The 24535-nt window shown below is 38.4% G+C and overlaps 1 protein-coding gene across 11 annotated transcripts in view; it reads right to left on the reverse strand.

Annotated features, from left to right (window-relative positions):
- The window catches only part of LOC130923410 (signal-induced proliferation-associated 1-like protein 2), a 140634-nt gene that overhangs the window by 54111 nt on the left and 61988 nt on the right, over positions 1-24535 (reverse strand). For 10 of the 11 annotated variants that reach the window (XM_057849094.1, XM_057849093.1, XM_057849096.1 and 7 more), the window contains 4 exons: positions 15681-15855; positions 15470-15573; positions 14556-14713; positions 11354-11930 (listed from right to left, as the gene is read on the reverse strand). In XM_057849094.1, the coding sequence (XP_057705077.1) occupies positions 11354-11930; positions 14556-14713; positions 15470-15573; positions 15681-15855 (1014 nt within the window). The remainder of the gene's footprint in view (positions 1-11353; positions 11931-14555; positions 14714-15469; positions 15574-15680; positions 15856-24535) is intronic. The other variant, XM_057849099.1, reaches the window with a different exon arrangement.

Genomic DNA, 24535 nt, shown 5'->3' on the forward strand with positions numbered 1-24535 from the left:
GCGGACACTTACAGCCAGTTGTGTGGTTGTTTGAATGGTGTGCTAATGCTAGCGAACGCATGCTAATCTGTCACGTTATTGCTGCAATAGTACCTAATTATCATTTATTTACGTTGATGTGAACCTGTTTGCTATCGAGGACCAAATCGATTCAACAAATTATGCGGACGTCCAGCATTGTCTTTTTGGAGTTCGCTGTATATAGCCAGGACCGAGCGGTACCGTCCTGGTGAGGACAGTATATTCGCATTTCGTTGTTTATGCACTGTACACTGTAGATTTATTCAGCATGTTGTTCTCTATTGTATTTTTATATTAAACTGCCTTTCAAGATGACATATCTGTTCTATGTGTTGGATTTTATCAAGTAAATTTCCCCCAAAATTGCGACTTATACTCCGGTAAGACTTCTATATGTTTTTTTTCTCTTTGTTGGGCATTTTCTGGCTTGTGCGACTTATACTCAGGTGCGACTTGTAGTCCGAAAAATACGGTAATAACTTCCTGATTGAAGGTGCAATCTTTTTCATATTTGGCATGAATGTGAAGTATTTCAGCCTGCACATGACTTTATTGAAATATTACTCATTACGCCTGGCGCCCCCTAGTGGGAACAGGAAACACACTTTTAATTAAATAGAAAGGCTCCTGCTTCTCAGGGTCAAAAATCAATTGAACTCAAACCTGAATCAGCGGATCCTTAAGACATGTGTTCAGGTGCCTGATCAACAATTTTGTTTCGTTAAAGCAGAGGGGTCCCATAGGAAAGTCATAATGACCGTCGCCATTTTCTCTCCCCACTAATTCTGAACATTCAGACATGCAATATATCTGCCTGGATATCTGTCTGTTGTCGACTGCCACCGCCCCGACCTGCCTGCCCTTCGACTTTGTTTGACGTCCGAGTTGCGCCATACGCGAGGGCCCGTTCAGTCCTGCTTGCAGGGCTAGTTACATTTGAAGTGCTTAAAAAGCATTTATCAATATATATATTTATATATTTTTTTGTATGGGCTACTTCGCGGTTTTTCACTTATTGCGGCGGGTTCTGGTCCCTGTTAACCGCGAAAAACGATGGAATACTGTACACTGTGGTCATGATGAGTCATCCAAAGTCTTTCCAAACAGCTATTCAAGTCATCTAGTCAAAATTTCTTTAACAAAAAAAAAACAAAAAAATTTTAATATCGCAATATAATATCGCAATATATCGCAAACCCCCCCAAAATTGCAGCAATAGTTTTTTTCCAATATCGTTCAGGCTTAATCAGAAGAGATAATACATTTACCATTGGCCATAGACTCCACTATCAGTTGACAAGACAGCTCCCACAGACATTGCGCCACGCCTTCCCGTAGGGGGCCCACCCAGGCATAACGTTGAGTTGGCTTTCACTGTGATGAACTCAAACACACGCTGCATTCTAATGCCGGATTTAGGTAGGAACAGGACGAAGGTTTTACTGCATACATGCAGGCAGGCATGTCTCAAGATTTGGTCAAGGTTTCAGGGTAATTATTATGTTAAATAGCACCATGCATGCACTTTGAAATAATGTGGAAAAAAAAAAAAAAAAAATTAATAAATTAATAATATTAGGGTAACTTTGGCTTGAAATATTTACGTAAAATGAATGATAACTGCCCGTTTTATGCTTTTAACCAAGTATCTAGACTGTTTCACTTTCATATCTGTAGAAATTCTGCGATTTAAGCATTTATTTACAAGAATTTTCAACTTAAAAAGGTCTTTGTTTGGTGACGGTCGCCATGTTGGATTACGCAATACCGTAACTTTTGCTTGAAATATTTACTTAAAATAAACGATAACTCCCAGTTTTTTGCTTTTAACCAAGAATCTAGACTGTTTTACGTTCATATCTATAGAAATTCCGCGATGTAAGCATTTATTTACAAGAATTTTTTAACTTCAAATGCTCTTTGTTTCGTGACTGCCGCCATGTTGAATTACACAATACCATAACGTTTTCTTGAAATACTTACGTAAAATGAATGATAAATGCCCGTTTATCGCTTTTAACCAAGAATCTAAACTGTTTTACGTTCATATCTATAGAAAATTTATTTACAAGAATTTTCAATTTAAAAAAGCTCTTTGTTTTGTGACGGCCGGCATGTTGGATTACGCAATACCATAACTTTTGCTTAAAATATTTACGTAAAATGAAAGAAGATAACTGCCGTTTTTTTGCCGTTAACCTAGAATCTAGAATGTTTTACGTTCATATCTATAGAAATTCTGCGATCTAAGCATTTATTTACAAGAATTTTCAACTTAAAAAGCTCTGTTTTGTGACGGCCGCCATGTTGGATTTTTTATCTTTACACATGACTTTTAAGTTGCTATTTCTGGCAAAAACTTATATATGTTAAATATTGTTATTTATCCTGAAAATGTGATTATTAGGGCCCGAGCACTAGACGTGCGAAGGCCCTATTGTTTTGCAAAGGATTTTTTTTTTTTTTTATTATTATTATTTTTTTTTTTCAGGGCAAATGAAAACGGCCAATTTGGAGGCCTGAACATGCACGAAAAGTCACCAAAATTTGCACATACGTCCGGAAAATTGTAAATTTTGATAATTTTGCAACGTTGCAAAAAAATATAACAAAATGGCTCAGTGGCGCCCCCTTGAAATTTTAAAATTGGCCTATAACATTAGGGTCTGTCAGCGTAGAGCAATGAAATTTGGGGGGTCTATACCTTGTCCAAAACCGCTCCAAAAGAGCATTTACACGCATATTCCAAACCCAACAGGAAATCGGTTATTTTGGATCAAATATGAAATTTTTATCGATTTACAGGGTGCACATTTGAGACCTTTTCGCTGAGGGAGTTAGTTGGATCATCTTCAAAATTGGTGAGACTGTTCAGGAGACATATGAAATCTTAAGTTTTGAAAATGGTGCGTTTTCATTCACGGGTCTGACCTGGGCGTGGTGCCAAAGTCGACCATTTTTTCGGCAAAATGACAAATTCAGTAAATGACTTATAGTTCCTTGACACAACGTTCAATCTTTTTCATATTTGGCATGTATGTGTGGTATCCCACCCTTAATACGAGTGCATTGAAATATTACCCATTAGGTCTAGCGCCCCCTAGTGAGAACAGGAAATGCCTTTTTTTACGAGACAGGTTCCTCCTCCAAGGGAAAAAAATCTGTTGACCTCAAATCTGTATCAGGGGAGCCTTAAGACCTGTGTTCAGGTGCCTGATGAAAAATATTGAGGTTTCGTTGAGGCGGAGGGGTCCAAACAGGAAAGTGAAAATGAACGTCAACAATTTGTCATGCAAAAAACTTTGAACAGTCATAACTCGGCAGATATACAACATATCTGCGCCAAACTTCCCGTGTTTGTTGAGAGTCATACCCTGAAGGTTCTTGTAGGGGTCATTTGCATCAACTCTACAGTGCCAACTAGTGGCGACAGAAAGAAGTTTTAAAAAAGGCCTTTCCTATTGGGTTTTTTCAACATAGAGCAAGGAAATTTGGGGTGTAGATACCTTATGCAAAACTGCTCCAAAAAGTCTCTTGCACCCATATTCCAAATCCAACAGGAAATCGGGTATTTTGGATCGAATGTGAAATTTTCATGGGTTCACAGTAGGAGTTTACATTTGGAGGCTTGAATATGCACAAAAACTCGTAAAAATTTGCACATACATGCGGCTTTAGATAACGTTCGATAATCTTGCAATGTTACGAAAAAATGTAGCAAAATGCCTCAGTGGCGCCCCCTTGAATTTTTCAAAAAGGCGTTTCCTATTAGGTTTTTTTAACAGAGAGTGATGAAATTTGGGGAGTCGATACCTTGTGCAAAACTGCTCCAAAAAGTCTCTTGCACCCGTATTCCAAATCCAACAGGAAATCGGGTATTTTGGATCGAAAGTGAAATTTTTATCGGTTCACAGTAGTTTACATTTGGAGGCTTGAACATAAACGAAAACTCACAAAAATTTCGACATACATGCGGCTTTGCATAACGTTCAATAATCTTGCAACGTTACGAAAACATGTAACAAAATGGCTCACTGGCGCCCCCTTGAAATTTTCAAAAAGGCCTCTCCATTTAGGTTTTTTCAACGTAGAGGGATGAAATTCGGAGAGTCAATACCTTGTACAAAACTGCTCCAAAAAGTCTCTTGCATGCGTATTCCAAACCCAACAGGAAATCGGGTATTTTGGATTGAATGTGAATTTTTTATCGATTTACAGTGTGCACATTTTACACCTTGGCACGTAGGGAATTAGTTTGATCATTCTCAAAATTGGCGAGACTGTTCATGAGGCATATGAAATCTTAAGTTATCAAAATGGTGTGTTTTCATTCACGGGCCTGACCTGGGCGGGGTGCCAAAGTCGGCCATTTTTTCGCCAAAACATCGAATTCGGAAAATGACTGATAACTCCCTCATACAACGTTCAATCTATTTTAAATCTGCCATGTGTGTGAGGTATACCAGCCTGAGCACGACTGGATTGAAAATTTACCATTTGTGCCTGGCGCCTCCTAGTGGGAACAGGAAATGCCCTTTTTTACGGGACACACTCCTCCTCTAAGGGAAAAAAAAAAATCAATCAACCTCAAACCTGCATAAGGGAAGCCTTAAGACCTGTCTTCAGGTGCCTGATGAAAAATATTGAAGTTTCGTTGAAGCGGAGGGGTCCAAACAGGAAAGTGAAAATGACTGTCAACAATTTTTCTCTCCAAAAACTTTGAACAGTCATAACACGGCAGATATACAACATATCTGCGCCAAACTTCCCGTGCTTGTTGAGAGTCATACCCTGAAGGGCCTTGTAGGGGTCATTTGCATCAACCCTACAGCGCCAACTAGCGGCAATAGAAAGTCACTCGTTTTTCCAATACATGTCCAGTTCTTTTCAGTTTGATCATTGTAGTTTCAAGACCTATTAAAATACTTATTTACGGCCCATGTCCACGTGTCTCTGTCTGTTGCCGTGACGACCCTTTGTTCGCCATTTAAAGGAAATATTTTTTTTCAGAGACTCAGGCAGTTTATAGAGCCACAATATTTGGCACACTTGGTCGAATTGGCCCAGTTAGAAGATTAATTTTGGTTTTGAATAAGGGCTTGACTGCACAGCTCAGTAGTGGCTCCTTTTTTGTAGTACTCTCTCCAATAGGGGTTTTTATCTCTTTGGTGTGGGAATGTAAATAGGCGACTTTCGAGCATGTTAGGTTCTAATGAGATGATTAGAGAGGAGGATCTGCCACCACCCTGAACTGCACACAGTCCAAGTTGCGTGACGTCCGAGTTGCGCTAGATTGCGAGGGCCCGTTCAGTCCTGCTTGCAGGCCTAGTTAATGATTATATCGGCATTTGGTGGTTTTGTGCATGTAGCGTAAAATCTGAGAATGTTATAGTCATTTTAAGTTTTGTTATATAAAAAAATAATTAATTGGGATTTTAATATGGAACGACTAATTTTTTTAATGCCGCTGCTCATGGAGACTCATATATGCCTACCTAGAGGGGCCTGATTTGGTTTTAGGTCACTATTGGCTTTGGTTTTTAAAATATTTGAAGTTTAAGTTTTTAAAAGAATAGGCCCCCAACGAATCAGCCTGTGTCCCGTCAACTGATAAGGAAGTCTATGCATTAGCGCTAAGCGACAGGCTTTCAAACAGACTTGACATTAAATTCAGACAACTAGCATGATTGTGATCTGACATGTGACCATAACAAAAAAATAATAATCAGCAGGGCTCACCATGCTAAATGAAGCAATGTGACGGAAAAAAAAGATTACAACTCAGTCCAGGAGATTAAAATGTTATAACCCCTGGTATCTAAATCCGAGGAGATTTAGCACGCCAGTATGGACCACATATTTATACGAAAAATAAAAATCAATGCTCTCATCATACTAATCCAAATATTCTTTTAAAAAATCCTTGCACTCACAAGAGAGCTATATGAAAAAGGCCACACATAGGATTGTGATGACTTGTTCAATAAAATCCAAACATGGGGCCCCCAAGCTCAACGACACCCTGGAGAGCAGGATGTTATTGCAAAGCTTTTAGTGGTGTTCTCACACAGGCTACACAGCATTATAGTGGCCAATCTACTTGCTTCACATTACATCACTCTCTTGACTGTCTAGAAATTCTTCCAATGTAAACAGAGTTGGGTCAACTTCCTGGTCAAAAAGAGAGACACCGTTTGGATTAAATTGGGCAGAGTAATTTTAGGCGTGCATCTCGTGCATTGAAAACATAAATAGACACTCATTTACTAGTACTTCTACGATCTTGTGTGAAATAGATGTCACAAATCCCATGGGCTAGAGCACTGCAAATGTGAGAGAGATTAGCATGGGCAATGAGGAAGAGATGCCCTTTTGTTAATCACAAATGCTAATATGAACTGCTCTGTTCTTTCATTTACTGAATGTATGAACTAAGTTGGCTGCTTTAAAGAATTTTAGAGTCTTTGGGGGCCTCCACGTACATTATGCAAAATCTTTGTCCTTGGGCTACATATTTGTCCCCCTTCTTAATTCTCATTTCTAAGCTCTAGGTAACTGCAGGTTGTTCTAATATTAGAGCTATTTTTTTCTGTCACATGAAAAGAAAGGAAATTCAGGCATTTGTTAAAAATACATTTGAAGTCTGTATTTGCCTATGATTTGCTTTTCATTGTGTTGCTTTTACTGAGTTTTTGAACCTATGTATATTATATGACACTTGGTTGACAGAAGAGTGTAAAACAAAAACTTTATTAGTTTCATTTATAGAAAACACAAACTCCAAAATAATGAGTGTTTTTTTTTTTTTTTAGTTTGTAAATAGAGTTGCCCGTTAATGACTTTATAATATCTCCATATTCTCTAACTAAAAAAAATCTGATACCGATATATGAGGTCGGTGACTGAACATATTCTGATACTGATTCCCCGCTGGATAGCTTAATGATTACTATGCCTACATAACAAATCCCAAGCATCTTAGTTTGGAGACATATAATGGCAAATAAGCATAAATGCTGTGCTAAGCTGTGACCAGCCCTTGTACAAAGGCAGAAGGCTACATGGGCAACATGCATATTGGTCCAAAACCGATAATAAAAACCAGTGTCGATATTACCCAATATCCTTTTCAAATGCTTTATCAGCCAAATCATTGGCTACCCAATAATATCGGACAACTCTAGTTGAAAACAGTTCAACTTTATGACACATTATGCAATGTGAAAATTGGTGATCATGTGCATTTCATAGTGATAACAATAGGGTATTTTTCATTCAACTCCTTAATGTTATTATATGCTAACTATTATTTTTATTGCATGCAAAATGAATATTTTACAGTGTGCAATGACCTGCCTCATGTTGCTCACTTCTACAATCCCAAGGTAATTGTCCGCGATAGTCTATTTTGAAATGAAGCTCCTCAGCTATGTATAAGTGCCTCTTGCTTGTCCTTGTAATCCCCTTTCACAATGCATCAATGCACAATAACTTTGTATAGTACCGTATTGGCCCAAATATAAGACGGCCCTGATTCTAAGACGACCCCCTCTTTTTCAAGACTCAAGCTTGAAAAAAGACTTGTTCAACACCAAAATATTTTTATACAGAAAATAATTACAGTAACCGAAACAAATGATTATAACAATATATTTGAGAGAAAATGCATGTTATTTTGCCTCATTCAAATCTTAATATCTGAACATTTAATATTTAAACTAAAGTGCAATCACATCCGTAAATGAATGGCTTCTGGTTTTTGAAATGTAAATAAACCAATCTATTGTGATAAACCAACAAAATTGCAATAACTGCATTAACCATCAAAGTGAAGTCTAACTGTAACTGTAGTCTTCAAACAAATCTGAATAAGGAAAAACACTGCAATAAAATAATGCAAACTGGTTAAACTTGAGAGTAGCTGAGATCTGTCATGACAGAACATCGCCTCAATGATATCTGGCGCCATCTAGCGGCGTGAATGGGGAGAGTAGCTGAGAGCTGTCATGACAGAACATCACTTCAATAATATCTGCCGCCATCTAGCGTCGTGAATGGGTATAATGTCTAGACCGCGAATATAAGATGACCCCCTCTTTTTCAGTCTTATTTCAATGCAAAAAACACCGTCTTATATTCGGGCCAATATGGTACATTTAATGCAAATATTAGTCTGTAAATTACTTAATTCATTAATTATTAATTTGTGATACAAAAACAGGATTCATACAGATTTTAACAAGTGAAATCTAAGACTTGATAAGATCACATAGTAGACAATTAGAGATATGACTGAAAGTTATCGGCCGAAAATAGCTAAAAATGCATTATCGGTTTTCGGTATGGAAGACCGAAGGTTTACCACCGAATAGTGCGAAGAACTTTAGTCCTGTTGTGGTGGCGTAATCAAAATACAGCAAGAAGCAACACGCTGGCTGATGCTGTCTCGTTAACACTACTGGCTCACAGCCAACATGTCTGCAGCTTGGAATTATTTTAAGATATCAAAGAAATATATAAAATCATAAATGAAGGAAAATAGAATAGATTTTCTTCATCGCTGCTACACGCTTGTTCTGAAGTTACGTCATATCGAGTACAGTGCATTTGAGACCGTGCGTGAGTAGTTTGGAGTTTAATATTGCGGACAGTATACATATAAAGTACAGTGCCTTGCAAAAGTATTCGGCCCCCTTGAATCTTGCAACCGTTCGCCACATTTCAGGCTTCAAACATAAAGATATGAAATTTAATTTTTTTGTCAAGAATCAACAACAAGTGGGACACAATCGTGAAGTGGAACAACATTTATTGGATAATTTAAACTTTTTCAACAAATAAAAAACTGAAAAGTGGGGCGTGCAATATTATTCGGCCCCTTTACTTTCAGTGCAGCAAACTCACTCCAGAAGTTCAGTGAGGATCTCTGAATGATCCAATGTTGTCCTAAATGACCGATGATGATAAATAGAATCCACCTGTGTGTAATCAAGTCTCCGTATAAATGCACCTGCTCTGTGATAGTCTCAGGGTTCTGTTTAAAGTGCAGAGAGCATTATAAAAACCAAGGAACACACCAGGCAGGTCCAAGATACTGTTGTGGAGAAGTTTAAAGCCGGATTTGGGTACAAAAAGATTTCCCAAGCTTTAAACATCTCAAGGAGCACTGTGCAAGCCATCATATTGAAATGGAAGGAGCATCAGACCACTGCAAATCTACCAAGAACCGGCCGTCCTTCCAAACTTTCTTCTCAAACAAGGAGAAAACTGATCAGAGATGCAGCCAAGAGGCCCATGATCACTCTGGATGAACGGCAGAGATCTACAGCTGAGGTGGGAGAGTCTGTCCATAGGACAACAATCAGTCGTACACTGCACAAATCTGGCCTTTATGGAAGAGTGGCAAGAAGAAAGCCATTTCTCAAAGATATCCATAAAAAGTCTCGTTTAACGTTTGCCACAAGCCACCTGGGAGACACACCAAACATGTGGAAGAAGTTGCTCTGGTCAGATGAAACCAAAATTGAACTTTTTGGCCACAATGCAAAACGATATGTTTGGCGTAAAAGCAACACAGCTCATCACCCTGAACACACCATCCCCACTGTCAAACATGGTGGTGGCAGCATCATGGTTTGGGCCTGCTTTTCTTCAGCAGGGACAGGGAAGATGGTTAAAATTGACGGGAAGATGGATGCAGCTGAATACAGGAACATTCTGGAAGAAAAACTGTTGGTATATGCACAAGACCTGAGACTGGGACGGAGATTTATCTTCCAACAGGACAATGATCCAAAACATAAAGCCAAATCTACAATGGAATGGTTTAAAAATAAACGTATCCAGGTGTTAGAATGGCCAAGTCAAAGTCAAGACCTCAATCCAATCGAGAATCTGTGAATCTTGTTCCACTTCACGATTGTGTCCCACTTGTTGTTGATTCTTGACAAAAAATTAAAATTTTATATCTTTATGTTTGAAGGCTGAAATTTGGCGAAAGGTTGCAAGGTTCAAGGGGGCCGAATACTTTTGCAAGGCACTGTAGTATTTATATGCATAGATTACATTTGCTGTGGTTTAGCTGTGGACCACTTCCTCTTTTGTGGTTTAGCTGTGGACCACCTCCTCTTTCTGTCAATTTTTTACCCACGACTTCTACACCCACTTTGCCAATCACGGTTTCAACCAGCCGGGAACGACTTGGCTAGGCTTGGTCGCCGCTAGAACTCGGCCCACTCGCCTGGCTCTCAATTGATTCCGCTTGTTGCACAAGAAAACAGCGAGTAGGAGAGATTGTAATAACCTGAGCTTAACTAGTATCTGCGAGAACGGAATAGTTTTTTCTTGTTGTTGTGAACAACAAGTTCCACACAAATGTACATCAAGATCTCATTTAGCTTAGCAATTGGAAGCATGAGACCCATTTTTCGAGAGTCCCAAACTTCTCAGAAACCAAATTTATTAAGGTTTCATCGGCCATGACGTTTCTGTCCCTGTTCACCGAACAGAACGCTATGACAACGCCGGCATTTCTCCTTTAGGACGTGTTCAGAGTTTGCCACAAAATGCTCACTGTCGCCAGGATCGCCCCCTCCAATTGGTTTTCAGAATTGGCATCTTTCAAACTAAATTTCTCGAGTCTCCAAGGTCGCAGAACCAATGCCAAGGCAAAGGGCATTAATCTGAAAATAATGAAATAAAATAATTAAAGAAAAAAAAAAAGAAATAAAAAAAATTCGGCCTATCGGCTTTCTGCCAGGTGCTTTCAATATTTGGTTTTTCGGTTTCAGCCAAGAATTTTGCTTTCAGCATATCTCTAAAGACAATGTAATGCCAATTGTGGAGTAAATGGATTTAAAAACTAGCGTGTTTAACTGGCATCACTTGCTCTTTGTCTATGTGTCTTGCTATTGGTTTGTGACTCTTCCTGGATATCTGAGTCCAAAGTAAGCGCCAGATCACTTATGACCCTAGAGAGGAAAAGCACTATAGAAAAAGAATGGATGGCGTTCCAACATCACCATAGTTAGTCCCTGCCAACAAGCGCCTTATTTACCCTAAGCTTGCTAATACAAACAACCTGAATGAGTATTAAAAAAATTGGAAACCAACACCAAACCAAGTAATGTCATAACATATGGTTAAAGTTTGAAGTTCCAGAATAAAATTGTAATTATTTACAGTCATTTACTGAGAAAACGCCAATGCTAAAGTGAACTAGTCTTGCAATCCATTTAATTTGCAATCTTATTATCACATGGCTTGAAGCATGAGCGTCAAATCATCTATCCAAGGATGCAGTGTAGTGATATAGGGACTTTGACGGACTTACCTCCAATCTTTGCACCATCTCCCGAATGTCTTCTCCACAGTTGTCATGAGCAGACAACATGATACATTCCCCACGCTCATAGAAGATCCTGATACTCATAATCCCTGAGGTCCATCCAATGACATCGCGGCAAGAACAGTTGAAAACTACATTTTTCGATTCCTCCTCAATGAGCACAATGAACTCATTGGAAATGCCGAGCAAGCAGTCCACATCCATCGACTGGCCAAAGTCCCGGGCCCGAACACTCCAAGTGATGGCTCCAACACTGAACACATGTGCATCCTTCCTGGGTTTCACTTTCTCCTTCTTCTTTGCCCCGAGGTTAATGAAACTGAATTTGACAGCAGAGTCAATCGTAGCAGTGCTAACAAAGTTTTCCGCCAGGTCCTTTAGGTACTCCTGCCGTGTTCGTGTCGCCATGGCTCGGAACTTTTCTGACTTATGTGCTGCATTTTCTCCATTTATGACTTTGGCAAGCAGAAAGTCCCTAAAAACCGCAGACTTTGGGAAGGTCACAGACTTTGGAATCGGAGGCCCGAATGGAGGCACGTCTTTTGACCTGGACACAGCCACACTGGAAAATAAACCCCAAAAAAAAAAAAAAAATGCTTTAACTGAATTACTCATATAAAAAGCACCCAGTAGAGATGTGGGCATGATAGAACAGTGAAAAAGGGTAAAGCATTTTTTAATTTTGCTCTAAAGATGCAGTAAAAGATTTATATGTCCTAATTTCCAGATGTCATGATAACTGTTTCAAAATTTAGCAGTTTTTTTTCTTATTGCGAGGGACAACAGCAGAAACGCTACAGAACAATCAGTGGCATATCACAGGAAATGACACAAAATGAACAGAAAGTCCTGATATTAACATGAAGTGACCTGGCAATGTCCCAAATTAACAAGGAGGTCACCTGTAAACACCCCAAAATCAAGTGTGAACCAAAATCAACATAAAGTGATACCAAGGTCAATGGGAAATGACTCTGAAATGCCCACCAAATGAAGTGACTCAAAATCAACAGGAAGTGACCGAAAATGAATAGTAAGTGACCTGGGAATATCAAATAGTCAACAGGAAGTGACCCAAAATCAACAGACATTGACCCATAAATGCTGCAAAATTAACAGGAAATGAACCAAAATAAACAGGAAGTGCCCTGGTATTAAACCAAAATCAAAAGAAAGTGACATGAAATGAACACCAAGTGACCCGGGAATACCAAAGTCAACAAGGAGTGGCCCAAAATCAACAGAAATTTACGTATATATGCTGCAAAATTAACAGGAAGTGAACCAAGTTTATGGTGTTATACTTAAATAGCACTTTTCCACCTTTCAAGGCGCTCAAAGGTCATGCATAGGGATGAGAATCGAGAACTGGTTGCTATAGAGAACCGGTTCCATGCCTTTCAATTCCATGGAATCGTTTGGCAGATTATCAATTCCATTGAATCGTTTGGCAGTTTATATAAAAATTCTCTTATTTCCTCCATGCAGCACGAGTTACATCACGTTAATTACACGTTACACAGTTTCGATTCAGCAAGCAAGAGTACGTGATTATTCAAAGAGTGGCCACTAGCCAAGTACAATCTGAATAACCGTCGCAGGGTGATTATACATTGATTTTCCACAGGCCAGGTCATTATTCATGAGACTACTCAAAGAAATTGTGATTTTTCAAAAAAAGACTACTGTATTAATGGGTCTATCGTATTCCTCGTCGAATACTCTATAAGAAAAATATAACATATGCATCTAAAATAATCCTAAACGATTTTATTAGCAATTTTAATACTATTTTCGGGCGGTAGTCCATCAATCAGTGTTTTTTTTCTGGAATAATTTGAATTTGGTGGGTCGTAGGGCCAATCTGACTACTGATTTCACACAAAAGTACCTCTGCATCCGATGGTGGTATTTTTGTGTCGCTACGACTAACGGAAGTGGATGTTCCAAATTGCTTCCCGAAATGCACTTGACGACTATAGCCAACCAGAGTCTTTTCGCACGTAATTCGAGATAGGATGGTCCCATTGGTCCCAAACCACTTTTATTCTATTCTGTATCAAAAGGCCTTTCCATAGAGTACCCCAACTATGTCTAGGAAGTTAACAAATCCAAGTTAACGGAGGATTGTGCTAAAATTCCTCCTATATTGTATGAGATCCAACCGTCCTTATGTAATTATACCAACCTAATTACAAACTTGGTAATATTTGGGATAACAGAAGAGGTACTCTGCCCCTGCTGTCTGGACAAGCTGAACACTTTCTTTGTGTGCTAGCTTTCTCCACCCAATCTGAGAGGGTTTTCTCCACTGCTGGAGACACCATAAGTCCAGAGAGATCATGTATCCTACCTGAAAAAGCAGACATGCATATTTTTCTGCAAAAGAATTGATAATTTTGCACATTTGCACTACGCACTGTTCTGTTGTATTTAACAGTATTTATCTTTTTTTATTATTATTTTTGAGTGTTATCAGCTCATATATTCTTTTAAAAAGTAAGATTTTTTTTATATCTATTAGAAAAAATGTTTCAGTTAAATGTTACACATTCTTGTTTATTTGCCAGTTACATATTGATTCAGTTAACATCGAGGCTTTGGGCCTCTTTTGACCTCGCTGTGAATTTGTAAGGTTGTGACTTCTGATTAAACAAACCAGATGCTAATCAAAATGTTTGCTCATATTTTCCCCCAAATTAGAATCAATAAGAGAATCCATAAAGAATAGAATCGTTAAGCAATATCGATAACGGAATCAGAATCGTAAAAATCCTATCAATTACCATCTCTAGTCATGCACCTCACAACTGAATACAATCGTGGTGTAGTAACCCACCAATGGGAGCGTCGTGTTGCTGTATCGAACGCACCAATAAGAGCGTCGCATTGGCTTATGGAACGCACTAATGGGAGAGTCGCGTTGCCATATCAAAGGCACCAATAGGAGTGTCGTGCTGCGGCACCAACGGTAGTCCTAGTGACACTACAATACATTTGTGTTGAATTTTGTTTTGTGCGCTGCATCTATTTTCTTGTGCGCTGAGTTTGTGCAAGCAGTGCGTGATTGCGCACGCGCACAGCTTAGAGGGAACATTGGTGACATCGCATGTTGCCACACGCATTGTGAGTTTGAATGATAACTTCCAAGGAGTCTCATAGGCACTTTTTATCTTCTTTAATTTACCTGTAGCAGACATTATCAGTGCAAGGATTGTGGACTTTGACGATGACAAACACATGCTGGAAATGAGAGCGGATGCTCTTTGGAGTAAAAGGAAGGGCCCCGGGCTCCTGAAACACTATGGTGACGATGTCATTGCCAATGTGCCTTTTCCTTAAAAGCTATAAAAAAGAAAAGACAAGGAAATCAGTTTAATACAATGAGATAAATGCCGATCTTCTGTTTTAATTTCATGACTCCAACTTCACTTCCAGGAGTGATGTCTTTTCTCAAAAGTAAAGGTTTTGCTCAGTAAATCCAGGGCTTTAGGGTAGAGAACATCAATCCCCAAAACTAATTTAGACCGCCTCTTTTGTTGGGTTGTATGCGGACTCTGTATTTCCAGGATTAAGTGAAATTAGATCCAGTTGAAATAGAGGTAGGAGAGGTGAATGTGAGAGGATGATTGTGGCAAAATCAATTCGGTCATACTGAAAGATTACCAAGGAGGTTTAAATTAAGTGACCCAACTTTTTAACATACAATAAAAGACCAAAATCACAAGTGTCTAAAGGCCACCTTGTAGAGTATTCAACATGAGAAATAAATCTGTAAAACTAGTGGACCTTTATGATTGCAGATTTATGGCACCACTGGTTGTCAAGCAGTAGCTACAATGATTTAATTTCACTTGTTAGATAGGCAGGTCCGGCCCCTGGAGATGCATTGATTAAAATCCAACTATGAGGTACTGTTGCCATGGTTGCCAGAGTTTCAACTGACTGGTCGTTACTGTGGCAAAAATGATCCAGGGGAGAGGGGGCAGCTGACTGGCAGAAATCAGTAGGAACGAAGGAAGTTGCTTAGAGACTAAAGGCTACCATCAAACAGATTTACAATACAGAAAAAAATGTTTAATGATTGAAGTATCCACAGACCTGTTGTCGGTTGTTCGGTGTGTAAGGGAGCATGGTGGATACGTGAAACATCAGCTCGTAGTCCTTATAGGTAGTGTAGAGCGAATGTGTACCTGTGGAATCGGCTGGAATGACAAAAAACAACAAAACAAATCTGATTACTAATATGTCTTTAAGATACTGTATGTAATTTAGGTTTAACAATGTTTATCATGTATACCATTTGTCTTACTTTTGTTATCAAGCTGTGCTCTGTACTTAGTGAAACCTTTGAGGCGAACTCTCTGTCCCAGCAGATCCAAGAACTCCTCTAGCGCTGGTCCAGCACTCTCGTTATTGTACATCTCTTCTTCGGTGCTCTGGCCCGCTTTACAATAAAGCACACCAACCTTGTGCTGGAAACTTAACTGGAAGGAGAGACATACACACAAGCACGCACACTCAGAAAACAAGTATACTTCCCAGTTGAAGTATAGCATATAAAACACTTGTGCATACTCTGCATGATGCACTCAACAGCCCTAGAGCGCCCACTCGTCACGTCACAGCTAATGCGATGGCTTTCACAACCTCCTCGAAAAAAGACCTGAACTCCCCATTTGTAACGCTATGACATCACATGGGCTTCAACTAGTATTAAATAGCCACAGATGTTAATTTTATAAATTACAACAATGCAATGCAAACTCTTTTGACGAACATTAACCCTTGAGAGTAGAAGGACGCGCCGGCGCGTCCTCAGCGCACGTCGTCTTTGAAGCGCCCTCGTTATTATTTGAAGTCAATCGACCAATTAAAACGTGAGATATTGTCATTTAAGTTTTATAGTTTTATTGTCCTCTTAAAAAAACATTAAAACGCTGCATGGATCATTTGTTTGTGTCTATATTTCCATCATTTCTTGTCCTTTTTCAAAACGGAAGCTCCATGAAAAAAACACAAATCAAACGAACCCTTTCGAAGTCACAGTGGAAGCACAAAATGCGTTTTTTAAATAAATATAACTGCCATGCGAGGTTCCACCGAACGAGAGGGAGGAGTGTTCTGAAGCAGCGAGGTGGCGAGCCGACGGCCGTTTGGATCGAGCAGCGACTTTGTGTGACTTTGAGAATGAACGGAAAACTAAATTTAGCGCAAGCAATTGTGCTATTTGATCAACTTGAGGAAGAGGATGGTCCAAATTCGTCATCATCGTCTTCTTCGGAAGAGTCCTCGAGTGAAGATAGTGACGTATTTGAACACGTGGGTGACGCCATCGACGAGCAGAGGTAAGCAAATTCACTTTTTTTTTTTTTTTTAGGCTGGAAAAAGTTTCTTTTGAAAGTTTCTTTTGATATTGCATGACAAAGTTAATTTTGATGCAATATAAGTGTGTGTTTGTGTATATAATAATAATAAAATGTGCATAGCAGATCAAAGTCGTACGTGAACTGTGTGTATCCAAGGCAGGAATTTATAATTGTGGTGATCTTCTTTCTATATGAAGATTAGGGATGTAGCACATATTCAGCTATGGTATTCTTTCTATTGTCATACATATAGATTTCCATTATTATTTATTGCTGTATATATTTTTATTTTATACTTTATTATTTTCATAAATACTGACTTTTTTTCATGTACATTTATAGTGACAATGAAAGTAAAGTGAAATGAAAATGGAAGGGTGGAAAGAGGACCAACACCCCATGGAAGTGTGGGCTGTGTGATGTCGCCCTGTTTCGAATTCCAGGACGAAACTGCTTTTCGGAGTGGCATGCCTGAAAAAAATTTAACTTGTTTATTGTAAATATTTTTGAAAATACTTTTTTCCCCCCAATGTTATATATATATACATTTTTTTCCCACAATCAGTCTTCTCAATTTGTGTATATAAATGTGTGTTCAAGAAGCTTGATTGTGTGTACATAGTTTTCATCAGGTGATGGGCCGCAATACCTAAACTCATAAAGAGATGGCCTCTAAACACTTTTTATGTTAGATGGTATATATTTTTTCACTGTTCGGTCTGCTGTATATAACCTGTTTTGACTAGAGCATGTATAAAGGCAAAAAACGCCTATGCTATACCTGTTGTTTATGTTGAATTGTCAAATATAAGACTATTTATTCTAAATTTTTTTGGTTGAATGTTCATCCTAACATGTTGAATAAATATTACAAAGTTTCAAAACGGTTCGTTACGCATGTTTGGTTGTCAATTGGACATCAAAATTAAAAATTTTGACAAAACGATTGTGGAATTTTTGGTCTTTTTGGGCCCAAAATGATGATTTATAATTGGTCAGTGACGGAAACAACAGTTTGGACATGAAGTTCAAGGTGTCACAAAAAAAGGGACCAAATCAGGCCATCGTAAATTAATATAATATAATATAAATATATATATAATATAATATAATATATAATATAAAGGCAACTTCAAAGGCATGTAAAATCAGACAAAATAGGCCCAGACCTTAAAGGGTTAATAGAATCCCGATCACATATTTTTACACCCGAGTTCAAGTCTGAGTCATCTGATCTTGACGATCTGCTTGTACCGAGTACCGATCCGATACTTCGGCAATTTATTAATTTATTTATGAACCTATTCCAAAACATACATTTTTTTCTTTCTTTTGACAATATTCCCTGTCTATCTTGATTATTGTATGGCTTTGCAGCCATAAAAATACATCTTAAAAACACAATCTTTTGCCACCCGATTCCGCTCTTGCAAAAATGTTGCGTAGTACAAAACAATATTTTTGTACATCTTACTTTGTTGCTTTTATAAAACAAAAAAAATCTGAAAAACCTGATCCTTTTCAATCAATTTCCGATTACGTGATCAGATCCGGGACATCCTTAATTGGTCTACCTCAGGATTATTTTGTTGCTTGTAGCCCTTAACTCATTCACTGCAATTGACAGTTATAGACATAAAATCCATTTCAACTGGGAAGGCTGACATTGAGTGGTCATATTTCACCGACATTGATGGCGAGGGACATCCAATCCATTTTGACTGGGGGTTGGCAGCGATCTTTTGACTCCCAGTCAAAGGCCAGGTTCATACTGCAGGTCTTAAGTATTACGTATGCGCACTAATTCACAGTCCGACCAGCAATGAGGAAACTGACCCGCATGCGCAGAAGCAGCAAAACAAAACAAAAATAAACAACACGAAACACTGCGCGTGCATGATGCACACATTTAAGCCTTATGTGTGTGTATCAGTTTTCCCCGACTTGGCCATGTAAGCAATACTGAAATATTGCTCATTCGGCGCACAGTAAGAAACCGAGCATTATCAGGCTTATCCTTTTCTTCATTTTATTTTTTTTAAGACTGTGGTCAATCATAGTAAAAGCTAGGTGCTAACTAGGCCTGAACGATATTGGAAAAAACTATTGTTGCGATTTTTTTGAGGTGTGCAATATATTGCGATATTATATTGCGATAGTTAAAAAAAAAAAATATATATATATACAGTGCTGCTCAAAAGTTTGTGAACCCCCTCAACATTTTGGAATTTTCTATTATTTCAACCTGATTTCCTAATCAATCAATTCAGTAGTTTTTTTTTTTGTTTTTTTAACAGTTGTGTTGTCGAGACTAAATTAAAAAGAGTTTTCATCAACTGATGTAGGTGCAAAATTGAACTGTTTGGTCACAACCAAAACCGCCATGTCTGGCGAAAAGTCAACACTGCATACCACCAAAAGAACCTTCTCCCAACAGTGAAGCATGGAGGTGGGAATGTCAAGATCTGGGCTTGCTTTTCATCCTCAGGACCTGGACAACTCCACATAGTCCAGGGAATCATGAATTCTGAGGAATATTGTCAAATCCTAGAACATAACCTGACGCCATCTGTTTTGAAGTTAAAGCTTGGCAGAAGGTGGATCATGCAACATGATAATGATCCAAAGCATTCCAGCAATACAACCAAGGAATGGCTGAAAAAGAAGAAGATTCGTGTTCTGGACTGGCCCAGTCAAAGTCCTGACCTAAATCCCATTGAAATGCTGTGGCGGGACCTGAAGCGAGCAGTTCATGCCAGACGCCCATCAAACCTCTCTCAACTGACTGCGTTCTGCAAGGAAGAATGGGCAAAAATCCCCCAAAGTAGATGTGAGAGGCGGATTAGTCACTACAGAAACCGTTTGGTTGAGGTAATCTCTGCAAAAGGAGGCGCAATATCCTATTAACTGAAGGGGTTCACATACTTTTGCACACGATATCTGAGTTTTTCTTAAATCAACCACTTTTGTTAAATAAAGAATGACAATATAACTATTTCTTTTGTTTCAGTCCATTATTTGGAATGTCAGTATTGTGGATTTGGGTATAACTTAACATTTAATAAGGTTATTTTAGTTTTTTTTACAAAAAATCTGACCATCGCTGTGGGGTTCACAAACTTTCGAGCAGCACTGTATATATATATATATATATATATATATATATATATATATATATATATATATATATATATATATATATATATATATATATATATATATATATAATTTTTTTTTTTTTTTTAAAGAAATTTTCACTAGATGACTTGAATAGCTGTTTGGAAATACTTTGCATGACACACCGTGACCACAGTGTATTCATATAATACCGTTTCATTTGTGAATGATTAAGATTGCTGTATTATTATGAAGGGATCCAGGAAGCAATGTCTGCACAAAATAGATAATTTATTGAACACAATATTTGACACTTCAACAGCAGCAAATACATTAAATGACAAATAAAAGAGCAGGTGCATTCGTCCCCTAAGTTTTTGACAAAATATAACAATAAATAAAAACTTCTGTAAAATAACAACAAAGTTGTAAACATAGTTGAACAAAAATATTAAATATGACAAATAAGAGTTGTTCACAAACTATAACAATAAATAAAAACCTCAGTAAAACAATAAAGTTGTCAACATATTTGAACTTAAATATTAAATCTGTCAAATAAAAGTGCAAGTGCATTAGTCCCCTGAGTTGTTTACACAAAATATAACAATATAAAACTGCAAAACTGCAACAAAGTAGTAAAAATATTTAAAAAATATTAAGTATCAAAACTTTATGTGCAGCTGTACTATAGTTATTTGAAAAATACGATTTACAATTAATTTAAATATAAAAGAAACAGAAACTCAATTGAACTTGTAAATAATTGAACTGAATAACAGCAAATAACTGATGAATAACAGAACCATTTTAACTCCCAAATTTCCTGCCTTCCTGTTAGCTGTCACATGAATAAAAAGAAGAAAAGACATTCCTGCAGCTGTGTTATGTATTTGTCTGCATATCGTCCACCTTCCTTGCTCAGCAATTCTCAACTGGGTCTCATAGGTTTTTGGCCAAGACTACTAGTTTATCCACCATTGCAGGCTTGAGACAACAACGTTGGCACGTAACAATGTTCCCACCTGTACTAAAAAGCCTCTGATGGGAAGCTCGTAGCAGGAATGCATAGATACCTGCGTTTTAAATGGTCCCACATGTTCGACGGATTACTTCTTGTTGAGGCAACCATGGCGAGGCACTGTCAACAGGGCTGTTTTTTGTTCCTTATATTCTTGTCGATAGCCAAAATACTTCCAAAACTCCTTTTGGAGACAGTCTTCCCTATTCAACGTGTTGCTTGCTTTCACTTTGAAAACGGCCCCTCCTCCCTCCGCTCTGCTGTTCGGCCCCTCCTCCCTCCACTCCGCTGTAGCAGGGGAGGGGGAGGAGCCGATGACTGCGAGTTGGAGGGAATGAGATGAGAGGCTGTGCGCTCTCCTTCGCGCTCCTTCCTCAAAACAAACGTTTGTGGATTTAAAAAAATGAAATGAAAAAACTATCGCACGTCCTTGCGATGGGACTATTGCGCATGCGCACATCGCGATGGCGATGTTTAAACGATATATCGTTCAGGCCTAGTGCTAACACTAATGAATGGCTACATCGCTGCCATCTTGCGTGCCGCTCTCGCTCTTTGCTTACATAATTGCTGCATGAATTCCCATTTGGGAGACTTGACAGTTCAGACTGCCGCCACATTCTGGAAAAATGTGGCCCAGATCGGATTTAGGGGCAGTTTACATGGCAACTCTGCGACACAAAGACGCAATGACTGAGTAGCAGACTCGCCTCGTGTGCATATGGTGTCGGCGAAGACGGAAGGCGAAGATGAAAAATTCTGAATCCTGCCTCCAAAGTGGAAGAATCCGATTGGCGGGGATTGAGGGGGGCTTCCTCGGCATGCATATCAAAGGCTCCCGCGGCGCGAGACCGCGCCGTTAACGTCAGCACTTGTACATGTCACATTGGGCGTGCGCAGCGGTGCTACTAAACATTAAAAACAGCAAACATGGCGGAATGCCGGATTTAATTTACTGTTTTAATAATATTTTTAAATTAAATATGTTGAATGTTTCAATTTTTGTGCCTTTTTGAACAAAAGAAAAATGCCATCGCTTCGAGTGGGCGGGCATATTTTTTTCTGGGCTGAGGGAGCTTGGTGGGGTCAAAGTGCATCATTCTCAGTCGCCCTGTAAATCTGCACTGCCCCCTAGGGCCTGGCATGAATACTACATCGTTTTCATGCGGAATTGCGACATTGTTTAAATGGAGACGCAAATGCAAATGCAAATTTGAAATTTTTCGTATTCTCGGAGAGTCACCATGTAAACGGCCCCTTAAACCACATACGAAAGTGACCCAGATCGGATTTGAAATGGTCCACTTCTATGCAACTTGTCCTGTTCAGACCACCAAGTTATTGCCTCACTCTTGAGTCGGAAAAACACGAAAAAATCGGATTCGTGCATTAAGACCTGCAGTATGACCCAAGCCAAAATAGACTGGACGTCTATTGCGGTCAATGGCAGCCAATGAGTTAAGACTTAAAAATAAATATAAATAAACAAAAACAACTTGGATCTTTTTCACCAGATTCTGATCTTTTAAAAATGACGCGATCGGGTCTGAGTTATGATCACATGATTGGATCAGGGAAAAGCCTAAACAATACTATTATGATTGTATTGTTTCATTTTAGATACATGCTTAAATAGCAAAGTCTTGTTTACAGTCAAAACAGAAACAAAGGATTTTTTTTTTTTTAACTAAAAAAAACTGCGGGTATGATTACTAGCCAGGTCAAAATGACATGTGGAGCCTTTTCCACCACCATCAATCTTTAATGGCTCCCTGCTCCTTGAAATGGACAAAAACAAAGAGTCAAAGGGGAAATAATAAATGACCACCTGCCTCTGTATTTGGCACCTGTTGCCCGTATCCTCACTTGAGGACATATTCTTGCTCTTGACCTAAGGTCAGTAAGTTTATACAGCTAAAAACAAAGATATTTCTGTAGATGTGAAAAGTAACATCAACAAAGTGAAATTGCTTCTCTCCTCCCATACAGGTCATCAGCTCCTGGTATACTTCTGACATTGTTGTCATGGTGACTTCCTCTATCAGGCAATCTGCTGTGCACTAAAGTGGCAGCACTGACAGAAGGCTATTATACCATGTCAAGCAGTGGCAATGGCAAGATGAGGTTCTTTCCTTTGAAAAAAAAAAACATTTCCTGGGTTCGCTTAACCTTTTCCTCTTGTTAAGACACTGGCCGATGGCAAGGACAATTACACTGACGTGGTAGGAATTTGTCATTGCTTCAAAAGTGCAAACATAACAGCAGACATAAGAAGTGCATTGGGAAGCTGGCAATAGATCTTCAAATAGTTTTTCCTGAAGTGGTTCCAACTGATGAAACAAATAAAAGAAATATCCCCAAAGGTTTGTTTCCCTCTGCAGCTCCCCAAACTAGAAAAACACTAAAGTATTCATAAAGGCACTGAAACTGACTTTTTGTACTTAACTTGTGCACAGTAAATGAAGGAAAATTAATTCTAGTAATCCTCATTTGTAATTATGATGGTGGGTGATTGATTTTTTTTTAAGCGAGGGTAGGCATTGCAATTACAGTCTCCGTATGAGACACAATGTGTTGTTCAACCTTATTTGGTGTTACTATTTACGCAACCATAAACAATGGAAGATAATAATAAATAGGAAATTCTTTAACATTACTGTTTTTAATAATAAATGTTCTGTCTAAGATATGAATCGCTGACAATTGGCGCTAGTTCCTTTATTACAAGATCTAACGCCAAGAGCCTCAATCTTGCTCCCATCTGTTATGGTTAATATGCAACATACAATGTTTAAGATAATGTAGGGATGGTAAAGAAGCAAGAGTTTGGCCTTTTTCCAGATGAAGGCTACAGATATTTTATACAATATATGAATAGCACACTTAAGAATGTAATTTACGATAGATGACATCAACTCATATTCCAAAATGTCTACAGACTGATTCATTTTCCAGCCCGTCTGCACACATGTAAAATACATTTACAGGTTCTTATCTCCTTTATATCCTGGCGATTACAGCAACTGAATGTTTTGCTTTGAGGGATTTTCTCCCAGCACTACTGCCTAACTAGATATTGTGAAGGCCTTCTTTCTCTAGCCATGAAAACACACACAATATAATCTGTTAGACATCCAGTATAACCATTTGCCAAAAAATAAACTGTTCCATACAAAACACCACACCAAAAAAAGGATACTGGAAAAGACTTCAAACCATTTCCTTGACATTTTTCAGATGATGAATAGCCAGCTGATTTACCTTGTTAAACGTCTATAAATATACTGTATATATATTAGTCGAATACGTTTTTGAACTTCTGTTCACCAAGTTAGCTTTTCTAAGCAAAACTTTAATTATCTTCATTTCATTTAACTCACTTTAGAGAGGTTACTTGACTCTCCCTGTTTTACACAGTTGAACAAATTCCTGATATACCAGAGGGAAATGCCACTCTCATTCACATTTTAAGAGGCTGTCCCCTGACATTTGCAAGGAATGGTTTATGCTAACCAATGTAATTACACTGATAAAGAGCCATATCTCTAATAGGCAGAAAACCTGTGACATGCTGCTTAATCCCTGCGCACTTTTTCTGTCAAATATTCTAATACCTGTCAGTTTTCTTATCACTAAAATACCATTGACATCTAGATAATG

The sequence above is a fragment of the Corythoichthys intestinalis genome, chromosome 10 (genome assembly GCF_030265065.1).
Source record: "Corythoichthys intestinalis isolate RoL2023-P3 chromosome 10, ASM3026506v1, whole genome shotgun sequence".
NCBI classification, from domain to species: domain Eukaryota; kingdom Metazoa; phylum Chordata; class Actinopteri; order Syngnathiformes; family Syngnathidae; genus Corythoichthys; species Corythoichthys intestinalis.